An 18,361-nucleotide genomic window follows, 5' to 3' on the forward strand; every position below is an offset into this window, starting at 1 on the left:
CCTCATAGAAACCATCAGTTCAGTGTGAAAGATGATTATTATGTTAGTGGATTTTTTTTTCAATAAAAGTTGTCAGTATTAAATATTATACAATTAAGTACTTTATTAAGTACCTATTACAGTTGAAAAGGAAAGAGGGGCACTCTGTTCTGACAGGAAGGAACCTCATCGACTGGTGATCAGCACACAGTCATTTGATTTTCTCAGCTGAATCTTTTTATAATTAAATTAATTGAATTAAATAACATGTGAAGGATTCTAAAAACCATAAAGCAATACAGGTTTAATAGCCATCGTCATTGTGCAATCTTTCTTCTAATACACGTTATAATCTACTAAGTAAGAATCACAGGAGTTCAATTAATTCTGCTTATTCTATAACCTCTTTCTTACCATGTTTTCTGTATGGTCTCACTGGCATGTGGACAGCTCGGTATATACAGTCTTCCTACAACCCAAGAGAGATTAAAATGCTCAACTGTAGCAAGAGCTACAAGACCTGAACTTAATGGGTAGTTCTTTTATTCAAGGACAAAAAAGAGTGTGTAAGAAGGTTGTAAAACTTCTCTGGTCCTGTTTTTCCTAAATGCACTCACGGTTTGAGGAGCAGTGACTAAAGATGGGGAATTAAAGAATGTCTTACTCCACCTCAGGAGGACTATGTGAGCTCATCATGTGTCGTTGGAACTTACGTTGTGGACAGTAATGGTTGTCCTCTCTTCTGCTTGTCTATCTTTCCTGTTTTCTACTGTGCTTTCTCAGCCTCTAGGTCTTTCTGAAGATGTCTTCTCTAATAGTCTCCTCCTGCATCTTTGTTCTATGTGTCCCCTTTCTTTGTCTTATTTCTCTGGTGTGATTTACTCAATCCAGCAGATTACCAAAGTTATTCTTGCCACATACTTTTCTTTTTTTTCAAAAGTTGACATTTAACATAAAGGTAAAGAGGTTATCAGTAATTGAACTTCATTTTCCCATATGGAATACAACGAAAATGAGATCTGATATTAATGATAAGAGTATACTGTTTTATGCTGTTTTAACAGCTTGTGTGAACAGCTTGAAGTGTTGATAAGCTTTGACATGAAATTCTATTATGTTAGACTTATGGAATCAATAAGGATGCACAATGTCTGTGATATTAGTAGGAACTACAAATGAACTATTATATGGACTATTTTAGACTAGCCACTTAAGAAGATTGTGTAGTGCATGTAGGAAGTATATTATTATTTTTAAAGCAATAAAAGTTTGTATCTACGTTAGATCTTGGTAGAATGCACACACCATCAAGGTGATGGGAGTACAAGTTCAAGTTTTTCAAATCAGTGTGTACATTATATACCATACTACATTTAAGGACAAAGTGTACTTTTAATGTGTCAAACAGTTCTTAGAATAATGTGGAAGCACGGATATTTTAAGTCCACATACCATTTAAGCTAAGAATTCTATGTTTCAGTTACCTTATTGATACATGCTGAAATATTTGCAGGGATATTCATTGTAGCACTAATTATAGTTTGGCCATGACCATTATAAAATAGTGGTTTTTCTTCTGAGGATTTGTATGAAGGACGTGATCAAAGCTATGGATAGATATAAAGCTGTGGCATTGTTACTCCTTTGTTAATAATTACAGAATGTTAAAATCCTAGATATACAACAGTAGTAAATTATATAACCTGTATTCTATAGGTGGAAGATTGCACCATTGCAAATGTTGTAGAAGACGGTAATGGGATCATCTTCCATTACACACACACATACACAGTCACATGCATGTATAGATGGGGAGGGGTAGGCATGGGAAAGATTGCTTACTCTTGAGAATTTAGACATGAATCATTCAGGTTTATTTTTTATTTAGTTGCCTGTGGTTATGATTATAGTATTAAATGAACATGGAGGTTTTGTGATTTTGTCCAAATGGAAATTGTATTTATTTATTCATTTATTGAAATTCTTACCGCTCCATGCTGCCAGCCTGGTTTCAGATCCTGAATTCAAATGATCCACGTCTGCCTCCCGTAGTCAGGGCTGCAGGCTGGTGCCATGGTGCCCACCTCATTTGTTCATTATTTAAACTGATACATGATAATGTTACATATTTATGAGGTTAGGACTGACAGGTGGATACACTGTATATGCGTAGGTCAGAGTAAGCCTGTCTGTCACCAGACACATTTGTGATTGGTTTGTTAATGTATGGGACATAATTTCTTATAGTCACTGTACTGTACAATAGAATGCCAGATTTATTTCCTCAATCTAGCTATGCTTTTTTCTTTCCTTTTACTGAGTAAATAAACCACATATAAAGAAAAACTGTTGTAGGAAATATAGTAAAAGAGGTGAAACTAAAGTAATTTTTAAAAAGACCTTTGTATCTTTTCTATATTTTTCTTTAATAGGAAAATGAGTATATTCATTTTACTGTAAATAAAGATTTGGATGTTTTGTTTTATTAAAAGCATGGTTGATAGGTAATTTATTACCATAGTACCTAATATTTATACAACTAACAAACTTGAATTTTTCTGTTTTCATTTTTAGGCTAGAAATGTACATACAGGAGAATTAGCTGCAGTAAAAATCATCAAATTGGAGCCTGGTATGTATTTCTGTAGTGTGATGTATGTATTTTGCTAGAGAGTAAACCCTACTTACTGTGGGTATGTTATATCAGTTTTTTATTTAGTTATAAGGCATAAATATTCTATATTTTTTCCTCTTTTTTTTCTTCCTAAAATAGTCTTTATGTATTCTTTCAGGTCAATAGAATATTTCCAATATGATCATATTAAATTATGTATTAAATTGAAAGATAGTCGCAACTGATGTGACTGTTTTGTTGCTAAAGGAAATTTAACTTGAAAAGTACATGTTCAAAAGTTTTAAGTTGCATCAACTCACAGTGACAAAGTAATTTTCTATAGCAATTATAGTGAACATTTTAACTTCATCTTTAGCCATTAAAAAATGCAATTAAGGGCTGGAGAGATGGCTCAGCAGTTAAGAGCACTGGCTACTCTCCCAGAGGACCTAACTTCAGTTCCTAGCAACCATGTGGTAGCTCACAACCATCTGTAATGGGATCCAATGCCCTCTTCTGGTGTGCACCATGTATGCACACAGAACACTCATAAATAAATAAAAATTTTTTAAAAAAATTCAATTAGAACTCACACACACAGCCCTAATTAACATTCTGGGAGACACTAAATAAAACCAAAACTAGTCAATGGCAGAAAGACTATAGGCAGGGTACAGGGCTGCTGGGAGTGGCAGGGGAGTGGGAGGGGGTGGGGAGAGAATGACCAGACTGCACAGCTTACCTGTATGAAATGTGAAAGGACAAAGTTTTCTAATAAATATGAATCTAAAGCATTAATTATGGAAGACCCAGTGGCTTTCTAAAGAAAAAGTAAGTTAATATCCAAGATAATGGTAATCTGTATATAAGCTATTCCCTGATTGGTTTAGTTTTTATAAATCAGATCTCAGCTCAGTGCTTATTTGATCAGCACTTTACGTTTCAGAAGATTATTTTTAAACACCTTGAGATATTTGTTTTGAAAACAAAAGTCACATAAAACCTGGCCAGTTCCTGAAAGTGTTAGACCAGGGAGGTGAGTATTTGGTGGTGATCTCACCAGGTGGTCTCCTGGTTTATAAACTGAGGGATGTATGATAGGGCGTGGTTATAATTATTAGGGATTCTTAATCTGAGTGGCTTCTGTATTTCAGATACATTTTTAGATCATCATTTGCATCATCTCAATAGACAGATGATACTTGGAAATAAACCTATTTTGGAATGACACCATACCTTTTCTTGATACAATAACAAATTGTGATATTTCAGAATTCTTTTACTATTCCATGTGATAAGTATAGACTGATCTCTAAAATGTCACCAACTAAATAGATGAGACTGAGCAAACTTGCCTGGAGCAGTCGTTTGAGTAAACATCTCATGTTGTGTGCAGGGGGCTGGGCTCCCAAGAGGAAGCACAGATATTTATCTCTTTGCTGCCCACAGGAAGAGCATAGGGCCTGTACTGACTGATTTACTGGTACATGACTTACTTTTGATTATAGTTCACCTTGGTGAGTACATTTTAAAAGTCTGCAGGTCTCATTTACATATAGTGTAGAAAATGATTCAGTAAAAAAAGAACAAGATCAGAGCTAAGGAGGTGCCTCTCTAGGTAAATTAGTTGCCTTGCAGAGATAAGGACTAGTGTTGGGGTCCTCAGCAGCCTCAGATCTTCAGTGGGTGTGGAGGCCTTTCTGCGATTCCAGCACTAGTGAGACAGGGATCCCAGAGCAAGCTGGCTAGCTAAACTAGCCAAATGGCTAACTCTTAAGTTCAAATGAGAGACCCTGGCTCAGTGTATGAGGTAACAAGCCATCAAAAAGAATACTCACTGTCAATCTCTGGCCTGCATACACACATACTCATACATGTATGTTCACCAAGAAAAAGAGAACTGGATCATGTATGATACGGTTTAGCTTAGTGGTTAAATATGGGGTAATAAATTAAGCCTCTTTGAAAGGTTGGAACTCTCACTTCCTTGTTTTGTAAAAGCCATTGGTTTCCTATTAGAGGTCACCCATGAAGAGTAAGTAGTATTTAACTCTCCTTCACAAAGGAAACAGATTTCAGTAAACACTGATGATGTAACACTAGTATTTCACCATTTTTGTTTGTATGTGTGAATATGTACATGAGTGTGTGTGTCTATGTCTGTGTCTTTGCTGGTGTCTGTGTGTGTCTGAGTAGGTCAGAGGACAACCTTGGGTCCCTGTCTTCACTTTCCACCTTGTTGGAGATGAGGTCGGTCTGTTTACTACCACACACACTAAAGCTCTCCCTAGCTTCTGGGGAGTCTCTGCTCCCACCTTCCATCTTGCTGTAGCACTGGAATTGTGGACATATGTAACCACACTTGGCCTTGTAAGGATTCTGGGGATCTAAACTCAGGTCCTCAGGCTTGTGCCACAAACATTTCACCCAGTGAGCTATCTCCTCAATATTTGACCATTTTGTAAAACTTGTTATTGATTCTTTGTGAATTTTACATCATGCACCCCCACCCTTCTATATCACCCTCTGCCTTTGCAACCTCATCCCCCACCCCCAAATATAAGTTTTAAAAAAATCTCACTGTGGAAGCTACGGTGTGTCAGAGCATGCCCTTTTGTCTACACATCTTTTCTTGCAAATGTTCATTGCAGTGAGTCATTGGTCTGGATCGAGGCCTCTGGCTTCTGCTACACTGTCACCGGATCTTCACCGGGACTCTCTTGGATACGTGGCAGCTGACAGGTCTCTGGGTGTCCTCAGGCATCCTGCCATGCTTCTCAATGTCGGCCATTTTTCTAGGTTGTTAATTACGTGTCACCTGTTCTGCCTGCCCTCCTCGGGTTGTTTATTATCATCGTCATTATTATTACTGATTTTTAGATGTTGCCTGCATTTTGAGTTTAGTAACTCTTCACATCTGTGTGTCCTCAATGTATCCTTATTTTTGCACTCAGCTCCTGGTGTTTTTCTTGCCTGTCTAGAAACAGTCTTCCTTTCTTCTCTTTGCTCCCTTTTTATTATGATTTTGTTGTTTTGGTGGTGGTGTTGTCGTTGTTGTTTTGATCTTTTGAGACAGGGTTTTTCTATTTGGTCCAGAGAAATCTGACTGTCTCAGCTTCCTGACTGCTGGGATTAAAGCTTTGCACCACCACTGCCTGGCAGATAATTATATGTTTTTAAAATTTAGCTGAAATTCCTTATGGTTGTCTCCTTCCAAACTTAAAGGTCTACTCCCTTAGAACACTTTTGTTCTAAACAGCAAGCAAGCTCTAGGTGGGCGTTGTTGTTGTTGTTTTCAAATTGCTGAACAGTTTTTCCAATCATAACTACAAGTGATTTCTTTATTGGAAAATTTGAAGTATATTAAGTTGGGTTTATATCCTGATACAGTGGTTTTTGCCTTTTATTCCAAATTCAGTAACATCCTGGTTTTGAGTAATAATACCTTTTTATTATCTATTAAAATCCTCTTTTTTTCAAATGTTATTTATTTATTCTTTTTGTTTGTTTGTTTGTTTGAGACAGGGTTTCTCTGTGTAGCTCTGGCTGTCCTGAACTCACTCTGTAGACCAGGCTGGCCTCGAACTCAGAAATCCACCTGCCTCTGCCTCTGCCTCCCAAGTGCTGGGATTAAAGGTGTGTGCCACCACCACCCGGCTATTTATTCATTTATTTTGCAATAACATTCAATCTTTTTGTTTGTTTTTCTTCGGGAGACAGGAGTCTGAGTTTTGGCCAAGATAGCTTCAAACTTTTAGGCTCAGACATTCCTCCTGTCTCAGCATCCCAAGTAGTTGCAACTACAGCAGTCTGCCACTTACTATGCCTGACTGTAGAGAGGAACTCCTAAAATCTCATACACAGTTTTGTCTCTGGCAGCCTTACAGAACTGATGCCATTTCTGATGGTTTTTACACGGACACGTTATAGATACTGATGGTTTGGGGTCTAGGCTTCCATACTTTAGGATGGTGCTTCCAGCGTTGCCTGTTAAGCATTAAGGGCTGACGAAGTGTTCATTGGCCTGTGTGTGGTGGTGGCTCTGCACACTTCACCTTGTCTTTGACATTGTCTGTTGAATTCATCTTTTGTTGTGTCAGTTAGCTCATGAGAGCCATGATCACATCATTTCTTAACAGCTGTTTGTTGACTCTTAGTACATGAGAGAGCCATGTAGGAATGGCTCAGAGTGTAGGAATGGCGAGGATAACAACAGGGCATAGGACTTGAATTTGTATTTTACAGGGGGAGGCAGAGCACAGGAATTAATGTATGATGCCATGGTTGCCCACTAATGCTCATATTGGTAAGTGGCTTGTTTTCCTTGTGACTCGTGGGAATACTCCTTAATACTCCTAGTGCTCCCAGTGTTGTGTTCTCCCAGTCTTCTGTCCTAAGACGTCTACTCCATGCTTCCAGTGCTCTCCTTACCCTGACTTTAACTTTGATGAGTTATGATAGTGCCAACTCCCCTTTTATGTTGCCTGTACAGGCCAGCCAGTCTAGCATTTTGTACTTTAATACTTAAGTCATTGGATTTTTGTTTGTTTGTTTGTTTGTTTTTGCTTTTTTGTTTATTTATTTTAGGCATTTCATTTGGAAAAAATTATAGTTTGGTTATTTTGTAACCTAATCTGAACCTTTCCCTTTGTAATAGATGACTCCATTAATATATATATTCAATATGTTGTTACTTACAGGATGTTTTATCTCACTTCACCTGTTTATTTGTTTCTCAAAACAATGTTTCTCTGTGGAGCCTTGGCTGTCCTGGAACTCGCTCTGTAAACCAGGGCAGCCTCAAACTCAGAGATGTGTCTGCTTCTTCTTTCTGGCTCTTATTTTGTTCTTAGTCTTTCCTTCCCTGTAAGTTTTTTAATTTCCTGGAATTTAATTGGCCTGGAATTTCTTTTATTTTTGCTGTTGATAATTTGGAAGAAATATAGTCTAGTTTTATAGAGAGTGGTCTATAAAGTTTTGGAATAACAGGCTTAAATTTGTACAACTTTATTAAGAAATAAGCTTGTATAGTAGTGCACACCTTTAATCCTAGCATTCCAAAGCACAGGCAGGTAGATCTCTGAGTTCAAGGCTAGTCTGGTCTATAAAGTGAGTTCCAGGAAATGCTAGGACTACACAGAGAAACCCTGTCTCAAAAAGACAAGTTAAAAAACAAAACAAACAAAAAAGGAATTGAACAGAGGCATGGAGAGATGGTCCATGGTCGAAAGCCCGGCTGTTCTTCCAGCGGTGCCAGGGTCAGTCCCAGCACCCACATGATGGCTCACAGCTGTCTGGACCTTCAGTTCCAGGGAACCAGATACCCTATTTGGCTTCTGGGGGTAAAAGGACAACACTGACTCCCCAGAATTGCCCTCTGCCCACCACACATGTGCCATGACACTGCACAGTCCTCCACAGTAATAAAAATATAATAATATAAAAAATTACAAGCTGGGCAGTGGTGGCGCACGCCTTTAATCCCAGCACTTGGGAGGCAGAGGCAGGTGGATTTCTGAGTTTGAGGCCAGCCTGGTTTACAGAGTGAGTTCAGGACATACAGAGAAACCCTGTATAGCCCTTATATACTTACCTAGGCTCTTTACTTCCTGCTTCTAAGCCATTTGTTTAGTTTGGAATTTTAGCCATAGAATTTTCTGATTTTAGTGGGGTATAAGTATATATCAGTCTACTTTTAAGAATTACACTTTTGAGGGACTGAAGACATGGCCAGTGGTTAAGAGCACTTGCTATTCTTCCAGAGAACCCAAGTTCTGTTCTCCACCCCACATGGTGACTCAACAGCCATCTGTAACTCCAGCTCTGAAGGATCCAGTGTCTTCTTCTGGCCTTCATGAACACGGCATTCATATGGTTCACATACATACATATATATATATATATATATATATATATATATATATATATATACACACATACATGTGTGTGTGTGTATGTGTGTGTATACACATATACACACACATGCATGCATGCATACATACAGGCAGAACACCCATATATATAAAATAAATTTAAAGTCTTTTTTTTTTTAGAAATATTTATCATCTTTGTAATCTATGTATAAATGTAGTGATCAGTTATCCAAATGTAGTTTTCTGCTTATCTCGGTTCAGTTCCCATTGTTGGTATTTTTGTGTCAGTTCTTTGCTATTCTGACTTGTTTTTTATCATTAAGTAATGTGGTAATTTGAATGAGATGCTTGCTATAGTCTTAGGCAGTGGTTCTCAACCTTCCTAATGCTGCAACCGTTTAATACAGTTCCAAATGTTGTGGTGACCCCAACCATTAAATTATTTCATTGCTACTTCATAACTATTTTTGCTACTGTTATGAATTGTAAATAACTGATATGCAGGACATCTGATATGCAGCCCTAAGGGTTGTGACTCACAGGAGGATGTATGTCGCTGGAGGTAGGCTTTGAGAGTTTAAAGACACACTTTAAACTCTGAGTTGGCTCTTTCTGCTTCCTGCTTGTGGTTCAGGATGTGAGCTCTCAGCTGTTCCTCATGCCATGAGGGCCACCTGCAGCCTGAGTCCTGCCGTAATGGACTTTTATCTCTCTAGAACTGTAAAACCAAATAAATCCTTCTTTCTCTAAACACCTTGATCATGGTATTTGTGCTAGTTAGGTTTTGTCAGCTTAACATAAGCTAGAGTCATGTGGGAAGCAGAAACCTCAACTGAGAAGATCCATCCCCCAATTTGTTGGCCTAATTTTCTTAATTAATGATTAATGTGAGAGGGCCCAGATCACTGTCCTGGGGGTAGTTCTGGATAATATAAAAAAAAAAAAAAACAGGGTGTTCAAGCCAGGAGGAATAAACCAGTAAATAGCCTTCCTCCATGGTTTCTGCATTAGTCCCTGCCTCTAGGTTCCTTCTGTGAGTTCCTGCCCTGACTTCCCTCAGTGATGGACACACTGAGAGCTGTGAGATGAAATGAACCCTTTCCTCTCCAAGCTGCTTTTGATCATAGTGTTTTATCAGCAACAGAAACCCTAACCAAGACAGTGTTTTTATCACAGTAATAAAAATATAACTACATACAAGTAGACTTCCCTTTAAGTATTAGGAATAATGTAATCTGTACCCACACATTGGTTGTCTTCCTAACCCTCTTTGTTCTTCTCTTAGTCTTCCTCATTTTGGAAATCAGCTGGCTAAGCTCCAAACTGGGCTTTATTTTTATTTCATTCATTTATTATTCATTTCATTTATATTTTATTCATTTCATTTATATTTTATTTCATGCATATATATATGTGTGTGTGTGTGTGTGTATACACACACACATACACGTATATATTCCAGAATCAATCTGTTAGTAAATGCCTTCAGTTCTCCCTCCAAAACAAATCCTGAGTGTCTCTCTGTCTCTCCACATGACCTCTGTGTATATATGTGAATGTCTCTATCTCTGTCTACATTCCATACACCCATGTTTGTCATAACTAACTTATGCTTAGCCCTTCCCGGAGCTCTAGGGACACCTGCAGTTATAATCAGAGGTGCAGCCTTGCTCACAGAATCCTGCATGATGTGCTCGGCTGCTTCTCTGAGCAGATCTCTTTTGTTTCCCTCTCCACTCCCCTGCCTCTGTTTTCTCATATTTAAATGGTCCAAGATTCAACTAGCTCTTTATTCCACCAGGAGCACTGGTGTTTTGTTTAGAAGAGTCCTTGCCACGCAGCACTCAGCTTAGATGTTGTGTCTGCAATGGCAACTTAACCCATAGCCTTGTGGGGTTGCAGTTTTGCATAGCATGTGACTGCTTGATACTGTTCCTATATGGATATTTGCTTCTCCCCTACAATGTATGATCCACAAGAGCAGTGACCTTCGGTCTTCACAGCCATATTTCAGCACATAGGACAGTCTAAGCATGCACTGCATGCACACTCATATTCTTCCTTTGAATAAGCGTAGTCATTAATAGTGGATAGTCATGTCACTCATTCCTCTGCAAGAAAGTCTGCAGCATTTCTCCTCTGACTGTTGGCGGAGCCTGCTCTTGGGTCTGCCTGGACGTGCATCTCTCCCCTTCCTGGGAACTTGTTGCTTCTGCATTAGGGGAGACTAGCAGTCTGCTCTTGTCTTTGAAGCCAGGTTCTTTATGGACTAATTACATTTTGATTTTTGAGAACTCTTTGCAAGTCTTTCCCCCCTGAAATTCTGTTCTTTCTCTCTTTCGCAACTTTTCTTTTATCATTCCTTAGACTTCACTGCTTTTAAGAACGCCAGTTTCAGAGTTCAGTTCAGAGTACATACTGCTCTTTCATAGAACCTGAGTTCAGTTCCCAGCACCCATATTGGACAGCTCACACTCACCTATTGACTCCAGTTCCAGGGGATCTGTCACCCTCTTCTGGCCACCACAGACACTTGCACATGCAGAGAGATGGAGGGAGGAAGAGAGAGAGGGAGGGAGGGAGGGAGGAAGGGAGGGATGGAGGGAGGGAGGGAGGGAGGGAGGGAGGCGGAAGGAGTAATTCTTTAAAAATAAATAGTGCCAGTTACTCACAGTACCTCCCCTTACCCATGCTCTGCCTGTCTTCTCTCCAGGCTCACCTGTCTTTAGGCGTCTTTTCTGTGAGTGTATTTTTGTCCGCCATGCATCAGTGGCTTACTTGGCTCCTTGGCATTCCAACTTACTTCTGGTTGGTTCCATACTGGGCTGTTCTCCTTGGGGCCATCACTGATTTCTTTCATTTGCTGCCTGGATGTCCCTGTATTCGTTTTTCTCCTTTCATTTCCTTAAAAGGAAGCACTGTTGTCTAGAATTTTCTTTCACAGGGAATGCTCATGTTTTCTGCATCCTGTAGCTACGTTTTTTTCATGGTAAGTTTTTGAGCGGGACTGATGTTTTTTCTTTCAGCACTGTCGAGGAAGCCAAAGTCGATAGAGGTTCCCATGCTTTGTAGCAGACTTTGGGAATGTTAACTCAAAAACACAGGAACATGCTAATGAATTTTCCTAGGATTCAGTTCAGATATTTTGAAAAGATTCTCTAGGCAGCATTATTTCAAAATTGAATTCTTAACTGTATTTAGCAACTAAATAAATTGCACTGATGCCAGTATAACACAAAAGCCCTTCCTTGTATTGACTTAGCAGATGAACTGGTTTAGAATTATGTTAGACAGGAAAAGGTAATTACTTGCCAGTATGACCAGAAGGAGCCTATGTCTGGTAGACCATAAAAAAGGAGGGTTTTGTTTTACCATTAAGTAAATGAAATGCCATCTGGAGACTTAATAATAACTTTCCCTTTGTAGTTAAAAATAGGATTTAGGATAATTTAGAGTCTTAAATTTTGTTACAGTCTTTCTGATTTGCCCTTGGCAGCTTAATTTTATAATATTTAAGTCAATATTTTACTGAAAGAAATTGCTTTTTTGGTTCTTCTAGTACTTTCAAAAAGGCTAAGGTAAGCCTTAAGGATGAAGATAAACACAGAAAGTCATTTATTGGCCAAAGTGGAATCAGCTGTCTCTCTCTCTGGCCCTGTATTCTTCTTGTCATTTTAATATACAGAAAAATGATTATTTTCAGGAATGATTTGACTATTTCTGTCTCATTCTTATAGTAGAATCTGTGTTAACCAATAAAGCCCCCACCTTGCACACACTGGCATGAGACAGGATCTGGCTTGGCTGTGATCACCACTTTAATTCTGGTGCCACTTTTGTGAGCTTTAAACTGCAATTTTCTGTCCTTTGGTCGGGTCTCAGAAATGCTCTAGAAAATTAGGAACTGGCAGCAGAGTGGCACATCCAGCACAGGACTTAACAACTTCTCTTACTTGATTGCTAGAAATCTTAAACATTTGGCGCAAGTTAGAGGCATTTAAATGATGTAAAGCATGAGCCCATTTAGCCAAATCTATGGAATCAAGTAGGGCAGGGAATGCTGCATGAGTGGCCCCGTCAGCCAGGGCGTTTCCATGCCACAGAGGACCATCCAGGCCAGAATGGGCTCTCAAGTGTCCCACAAAAAATGGCACTGTCCTTTTGATGATTAGGGATCGAATCTCCACAAATAATTTGGAAGCAGTAGAAGCAGCCTTAATATATGGGACTGTCTCTAAGACAGGAATAGACTGGGCCACGTAGGCACTATCAGTATACAAATTAAATGGGATAATTGGTAACGTTTTAAAAACCTGAAGGAGTGCAAACAATTCTACCAGCTGGGCAGAGGAATATGGGGGCTGCACTGAAATAACCTGATCTTGTACTGCATAGGCAGCTTTGCCTGTTGAGCAACCATCTGTAAACACTAAGGTGCCCTCATGGAGTGGAAAGTCAAGGAATGTATCTTTACAAATTGTATAAGGGGGTCATTTGGATACTGATTGTCTATGGTGCCCACAAAGGAGGCGCAGGCTATGGCCAATCATCATTAGATTGAAGAAGCCATTCAACTTGATCTGAGGTATAAGGGATAATAATAATGTCAGGATCCTTGACAAAATATTGTCTGGACATTTTTCTTCTTTTAACAATTAGGGCAGCAGACAAGGAATAATTTGCCAAAACCTTACTTGGCCTTGAGGGGAGATATACCCAATAACAAAGGACATCCCTTCTTTGCAGAAATCTAGGGCTGCTGCCAAAAGACCCCCACCAGAGTATGTGTTATAGCACAAACAATAAAATAAAGTGGGGCAGTGTAATGAATTTGAAATGAGGTTTGGGAAGATATGGCTTGACTTATCTGCTACAGGGCTGAAATGGCTCGGGATGTAAGGGCTCGAGGGGACAAAGGGTGGGAGTCTCCTGAGAAGAGTTCATTGAGGGGAACTAGAACCTCGGAAGGAATCTTTAGATAGGCGCGAACAAACTGGAGATTCCCAAGCAACTGTTGAAAGTTGTGTAAAGTTTTAAGGGAGGAAAGTTGAAGCTTAAACTTTGAGGTACGGACCTGTCCCAACTCAAGCTCAAACCCCAGATAGAAATAAGTAAGGGTCTTTTATCTGAATCTTTTCAGGGGCAATTTTAAGTCCCTGTGATCTTAGTGCCTTCTGAAGTTGTTGAAAACATGAGAGGGCCTGTTGTCTATTAAGGGGCTGCAAGTAAAATATCATTCATGTAGTGAAGAATGTATATTTGTGGCCAAGCACTTCTGACAGGTTGGATTACATGGGCTACATATTTCTGAGGCAGGGTAGGGCTATTTGCCATGCCCTGAGGGAGAACTCACCAGTGAGTGTGGTCCATGGGTCCTTGAAAATTAATTTGAGGAAGGCTAAATGCAAAATGAAGACAATCATCTTGATGAATGGGTGTGGTAAAAACAGCAATCTTTTAAATCAATAGCAATTTTAAAGAGGTTTGCTGGGATGGCAGCAGGAGATGGAAGACCAGGCTGCAGAGTTCCCATAGGAATCGTGACTCTGTTAACCACACGGAGATCTTGTAAGAGTCTCCACTTGCCAGACTTTTTCTTCATAACAAAAATTGGGGTATTCCATGAAGAGGAAGATAGCTCAATGTGACCAGCTGCTAACTGTCCCTGCACTAACTGTTTTGCAGCAGCCAGTTTCTCTTGAGTTAGTGGCTACTGATCAACCCAGACTAGGGCAGTGTCTTTCCAGAAAATTTTCTCTGCATGAGTCTGGGGAGCAGGCATTACTGTGGCCATTAGGGAAAAGGCTGAGTCTGGGATCCCAAGCCTTGCCAGTCAAATCTCTGTGTCACAGTCAAAAGTTCTTTTATGCCTTGTGCTTGTTTTCCTAATCCCTGTCCTGGCAGGAGTCCCTGGGCCAGCATTTGTTTTGTCACTGCTTCATTGGGGCTATACATGAAGACATTCATTTGGGAGAGAATATCTCTCCCCCAGAGATTGACTGGTAAATAGGGAATCATATAGGGGACTACGGTGCCTGAATTTCCTTGTTGATCTCTCCATCTGAGGGTCTGGGCACTGACTTGAAGGTTTTTGGAATGACCAATCCCCTGTAAGTGAGTGGCCAAGTCTGTCACCAGCCAGGCAGCTGGCCAAAACCTGCCAGAGATGACAGTGGCATCCGTGCCCGAGCCTATGAGTCCTTGAAATGTTTTTCCATTTAGATTCAAGGTAAGCATGGGGCGCGAGAGGAAGTAGTCTTTTGGGCCCAAAAGGCCTCCAATATTCCCCTCTCTCCTGGGGCCCTGGTGTCGTTATGGTAGGGATTTGTAGTAGAAACCTGGGGAAAGAACAACAACTGGGCGATGGTCTGTTGTGCTGGTATAAACACAGGACCACCTGTGGTACTTGTAAGAATCTGAATTTCTCCCTGGTGGTCAGAGTCTATAATCCCAGGTGTAATCTGGAGTCCCTTTAAGGAAAGTGAAGCTCTTCCCAGGACTATGCCAAAGGTATTTGGGGGTAGGGGACCATGTATGCCTGTAGGCACAGCCTGAATGCCCTTCTCAGGGGTCAGTACTATGCTGGAGGTGGCACAGAGGTCCAATCCTGGGCTACTTTTTATAGCTCACTATAGTTGGGCAACAGACTGGGTGTGTGATGGGGAGTCTGCTGGAGGATAAACCCTGTTGCTCTGGGGCCTGTCCTGGGGTTGGGGGCCGGTGCACGTGGTTTTTGGTTTTGATTTCTTTTGCTGTTTCTGCCATTTCTGATTTCCATAATACAAAATCGCCTCCAGTAAGTGCGGCTCTAGCAAGCTGCAAAAATTCTCTAGGCGTGAGCCATTTCTCTGTAGAAGTTTCAAGGAGTGCCAAGGTAAAGGGGGCAGTGGGGCCATCATTAGACAGTACCACTTTAAGCTTTTCCAGAATTTTAAAATCTAGTGGTTGATAATGATATCGGGGCAGGGAGGGGCATCATCAGGCCCTACCAGGGGTACAGGGGTATCCTCGGTCTCCTGTGAGTCAGGCTGAAATTCATCATCTATTTCTTCCCCTTCACCCGTTCTCTGGCTTTCCAAGTCAGTACTTGGGGACTGGGAATCTCTAGGGACTGTGGTTCCACTCCTTAGGGAGAGGGGGAAGGCTAAGACTCTTTTTTCTGATCTTTTTTAGTTTTAACAAAGACCTGAGGCAGTTGCTGGGGGGAAGGTGCAGAGCGCTCAGTACTGCAAGCTGCCACCTGCCATTTAAAGAGGCCGCAACCCTTGTCCCGGCTGCTAGGGAGGGAGGTGTTAGATCAAGCATTTTGGCCTCTAGTTGTTGGAGAGCTCTAAGCAGCTGTACTTGTTCTTTCCGGGTCTCTACCATGTGATGCGAGGATGCCACGTCAGCAGTTAATTGACGGCGGGCACTGGACATAGCAGGTGGATCAAAAACTGCATCTAAAGTCCCATAGGATGGTGGCAGAAAGAAAGATGGGAGTGTGGCAGCGCCTCTCAGTGGAGGGGCCAAGGTTGGGGCGATCGTGGCTGTTTTGGGTGGATCGTGATAGCACTCCAATTCATAGTGAGCAGCCTCTTCCGTGAGAGTTGCCTCATCAGCAGGCCGCAGGTCGCTATCATCCTCAAGGGCATGCAAGGAGAATTAGAAGCTTCTTTTGGGCCTGTTATTTGGAGGTTTGGGGGAAAGTTTTCTGGGGGGGGGTCAGGGACTCCTCCATGTCAATAATAACCAACGGAGGAGTGGACCTGGGGTCTGAGATACCATCAGCCACAGAAGGCACTGTGGATACTCATCCCTCTCTTAAAGGGGACAGAGGTGGTGGTGCATGAGTCACTAGGTGAACAGAAGGAAGCCAGGAGACAAGATTCTTTAAGAGACCACTTTCCCTCTGATATCAAGTGCTGAAGATATGGCAATTCCAGGGTGGTTCTAAGAATGTCATTAATGAAGGACCAATTAGTTAAAGGCTGTAACAGGTATTTTTGTAGGTCCAAATGCTTCATAATAATCTTTACAACAGTCGCCAACTCGGCGCCACCATTTTTCATCAGTCGTTCCCTCTTGAGGGGGGAACCATGGACAAATGTCTCCTACAAAATCTAAAAATTTCTTTAAATCCTTTTTCTTAACCCTAGTACCTCACATCTTGATGGACTCTTTGAGCCCTGACACGAAGAGTGACTATTTAGAAAATTCTTGTCCCATGTCTTACTTTAAGATCTTCTCCACCGGACTGTCTCACAGCAGGTTGGACCGTGGCATTGTGCAGAATTGAAGTTGCTCTCAGGCGCTTTGGAAGTCGCTCTCAGGCATTTCTGGAAATGAATGGGTAGGCCTACCCTCCAATGATGAGTGGCGTTCTCTCCTCTGCAACTCCTTGGGGTCCCTGTTCAGGTGCCAGATGCTGCTGCGGGGGTTTGGGGGAGTGAACAGGGGACTGGGGGGACCACCTGGAAGAGAATGGAGGGATAAGAGACATGAAGAGCAGACAGCAAGTCAAGAGGTCTGATCAAGCTGTCAAATTTTTATTGTTCCCACCCAGGTAATATACGCATAGAAGCAGGATATGGGGTAGGTGGGTGAGGTAGGATCGCTTTATCTCTGGGGAGCACAGGTGTTCTCAAGAACAGGATGTTGTCTGGGTGAAAAGTTCAGCAGAAAGTACAGGACAGAATGGGTTGCTAGGTACCTATTCACACGATCTATAGCTATTTGTTCTCAACTGGGCTACCTGTCCATAAGACATATAATTATTTGTTCTCAACTGGGCTAGTGCTTTCCCACAGAGGCCGAGACTTTGCGCCAGTAACCATGTGTGGCTGGCAAGGCAGTTAATGTTTAAGCAAGGTCGCTCCCAACATGGTATGATGATGGTGTGTGCCACCATGATTTCCTGTCTTAGGTTTGAATGCTTAGCTTAGCCTGATATTTGCTCAACAAGTTTGTGGCTGGTAGCGGCCAGCAGCCAAAGCAGGAACAAAAAGCCTAGAAAAACTTTCTCTTTCTTTCTTCTCTCCTCTTATCTCTTTATAGTTATTAATTCTGGTTTGCGTTGAGACAAGGTCCCAGGAGACCAGGCTGTCATCAGACTTGCTATGTAGCCCAGGCCTCCCACCTCCATCTCCCAAGTGCTGGAGTTATCAGAGTGAATTCCTGCACCTGGATCTACAGGATCTTTATTTTTCATTTACTTTATTTATTCAGTTTCACCATGTAGTACTGGCTGGCCTGAATTCACTATGTAGACCAGAGTGGCCTTGAACACAGAGATCCTCCTGCCTCTGCTTCTTAGGTGCTGGGATTAAGGTGTGTGCCACCATACCTGACAAGGATATTCTTTAAAATAGACACTTTGTGGTGTGTTAAGTGTTGTGAATCTTGCTTACGAGAATAGATTTTTTTATTTTATTTATTTATTTATTTATTTATTTATTTTAGCTTTTTGAGACAAGGTTTCTCTGTATAGCCCCAGATGTCCTGGAACTTGCTTTGTAGATGAGGCTGGCCTTGAACTCAGAACCTCCTGCCTTTCCTTCTGGAGTGCTGGGATTAAAGCTGAACACCACTATACATGGTTCTAAAGATGGATTTTAAGAAAGTCATTGTCCTGGATAATTAGTGTGATGTACTTTTGTTTGTTCATTTGCTTGGTTTTCTTGTTATTTTGTTTTATTTTGTTTCTTAATGCTGTTAGGAATATTCATGAAATAATCCAGTATTTTCTTTTAAAGCTAAGTGTATTTCCTTAAAGTTTTCTAAATAAGTGGGAATGTGCTAATATCTTTCAATAGATTTTTTTTTTTAATTATGCTACCAGGAAATCCTGTTTCCTGGGAGTGTAAGAAGAGAATGTAGGAGGGGAAAGATCAAGACAGGTATAGAGATGTGCTTT

The 18,361-nt window shown here is 40.9% G+C and overlaps 1 protein-coding gene across 3 annotated transcripts in view; it reads left to right on the top strand.

Annotated features, from left to right (window-relative positions):
• The window catches only part of Map4k5 (mitogen-activated protein kinase kinase kinase kinase 5), a 95,842-nt gene that overhangs the window by 16,289 nt on the left and 61,192 nt on the right, over nucleotides 1-18,361 (top strand). For 2 of the 3 annotated variants that reach the window (XM_028782042.1, XM_028782050.1), the window contains exon 2: nucleotides 2,554-2,611. In XM_028782042.1, coding sequence (XP_028637875.1) covers nucleotides 2,554-2,611 — 58 coding nt within the window. Of the gene's footprint in view, nucleotides 1-2,553; nucleotides 2,612-6,853; nucleotides 6,900-18,361 lie in introns of those variants that run through there. The other variant, XM_028782058.1, reaches the window with a different exon arrangement.

This window comes from Grammomys surdaster, unplaced genomic scaffold (genome assembly GCF_004785775.1).
Source record: "Grammomys surdaster isolate TR1022 unplaced genomic scaffold, NIH_TR_1.0 98, whole genome shotgun sequence".
NCBI classification, from domain to species: Eukaryota; Metazoa; Chordata; class Mammalia; order Rodentia; family Muridae; genus Grammomys; species Grammomys surdaster.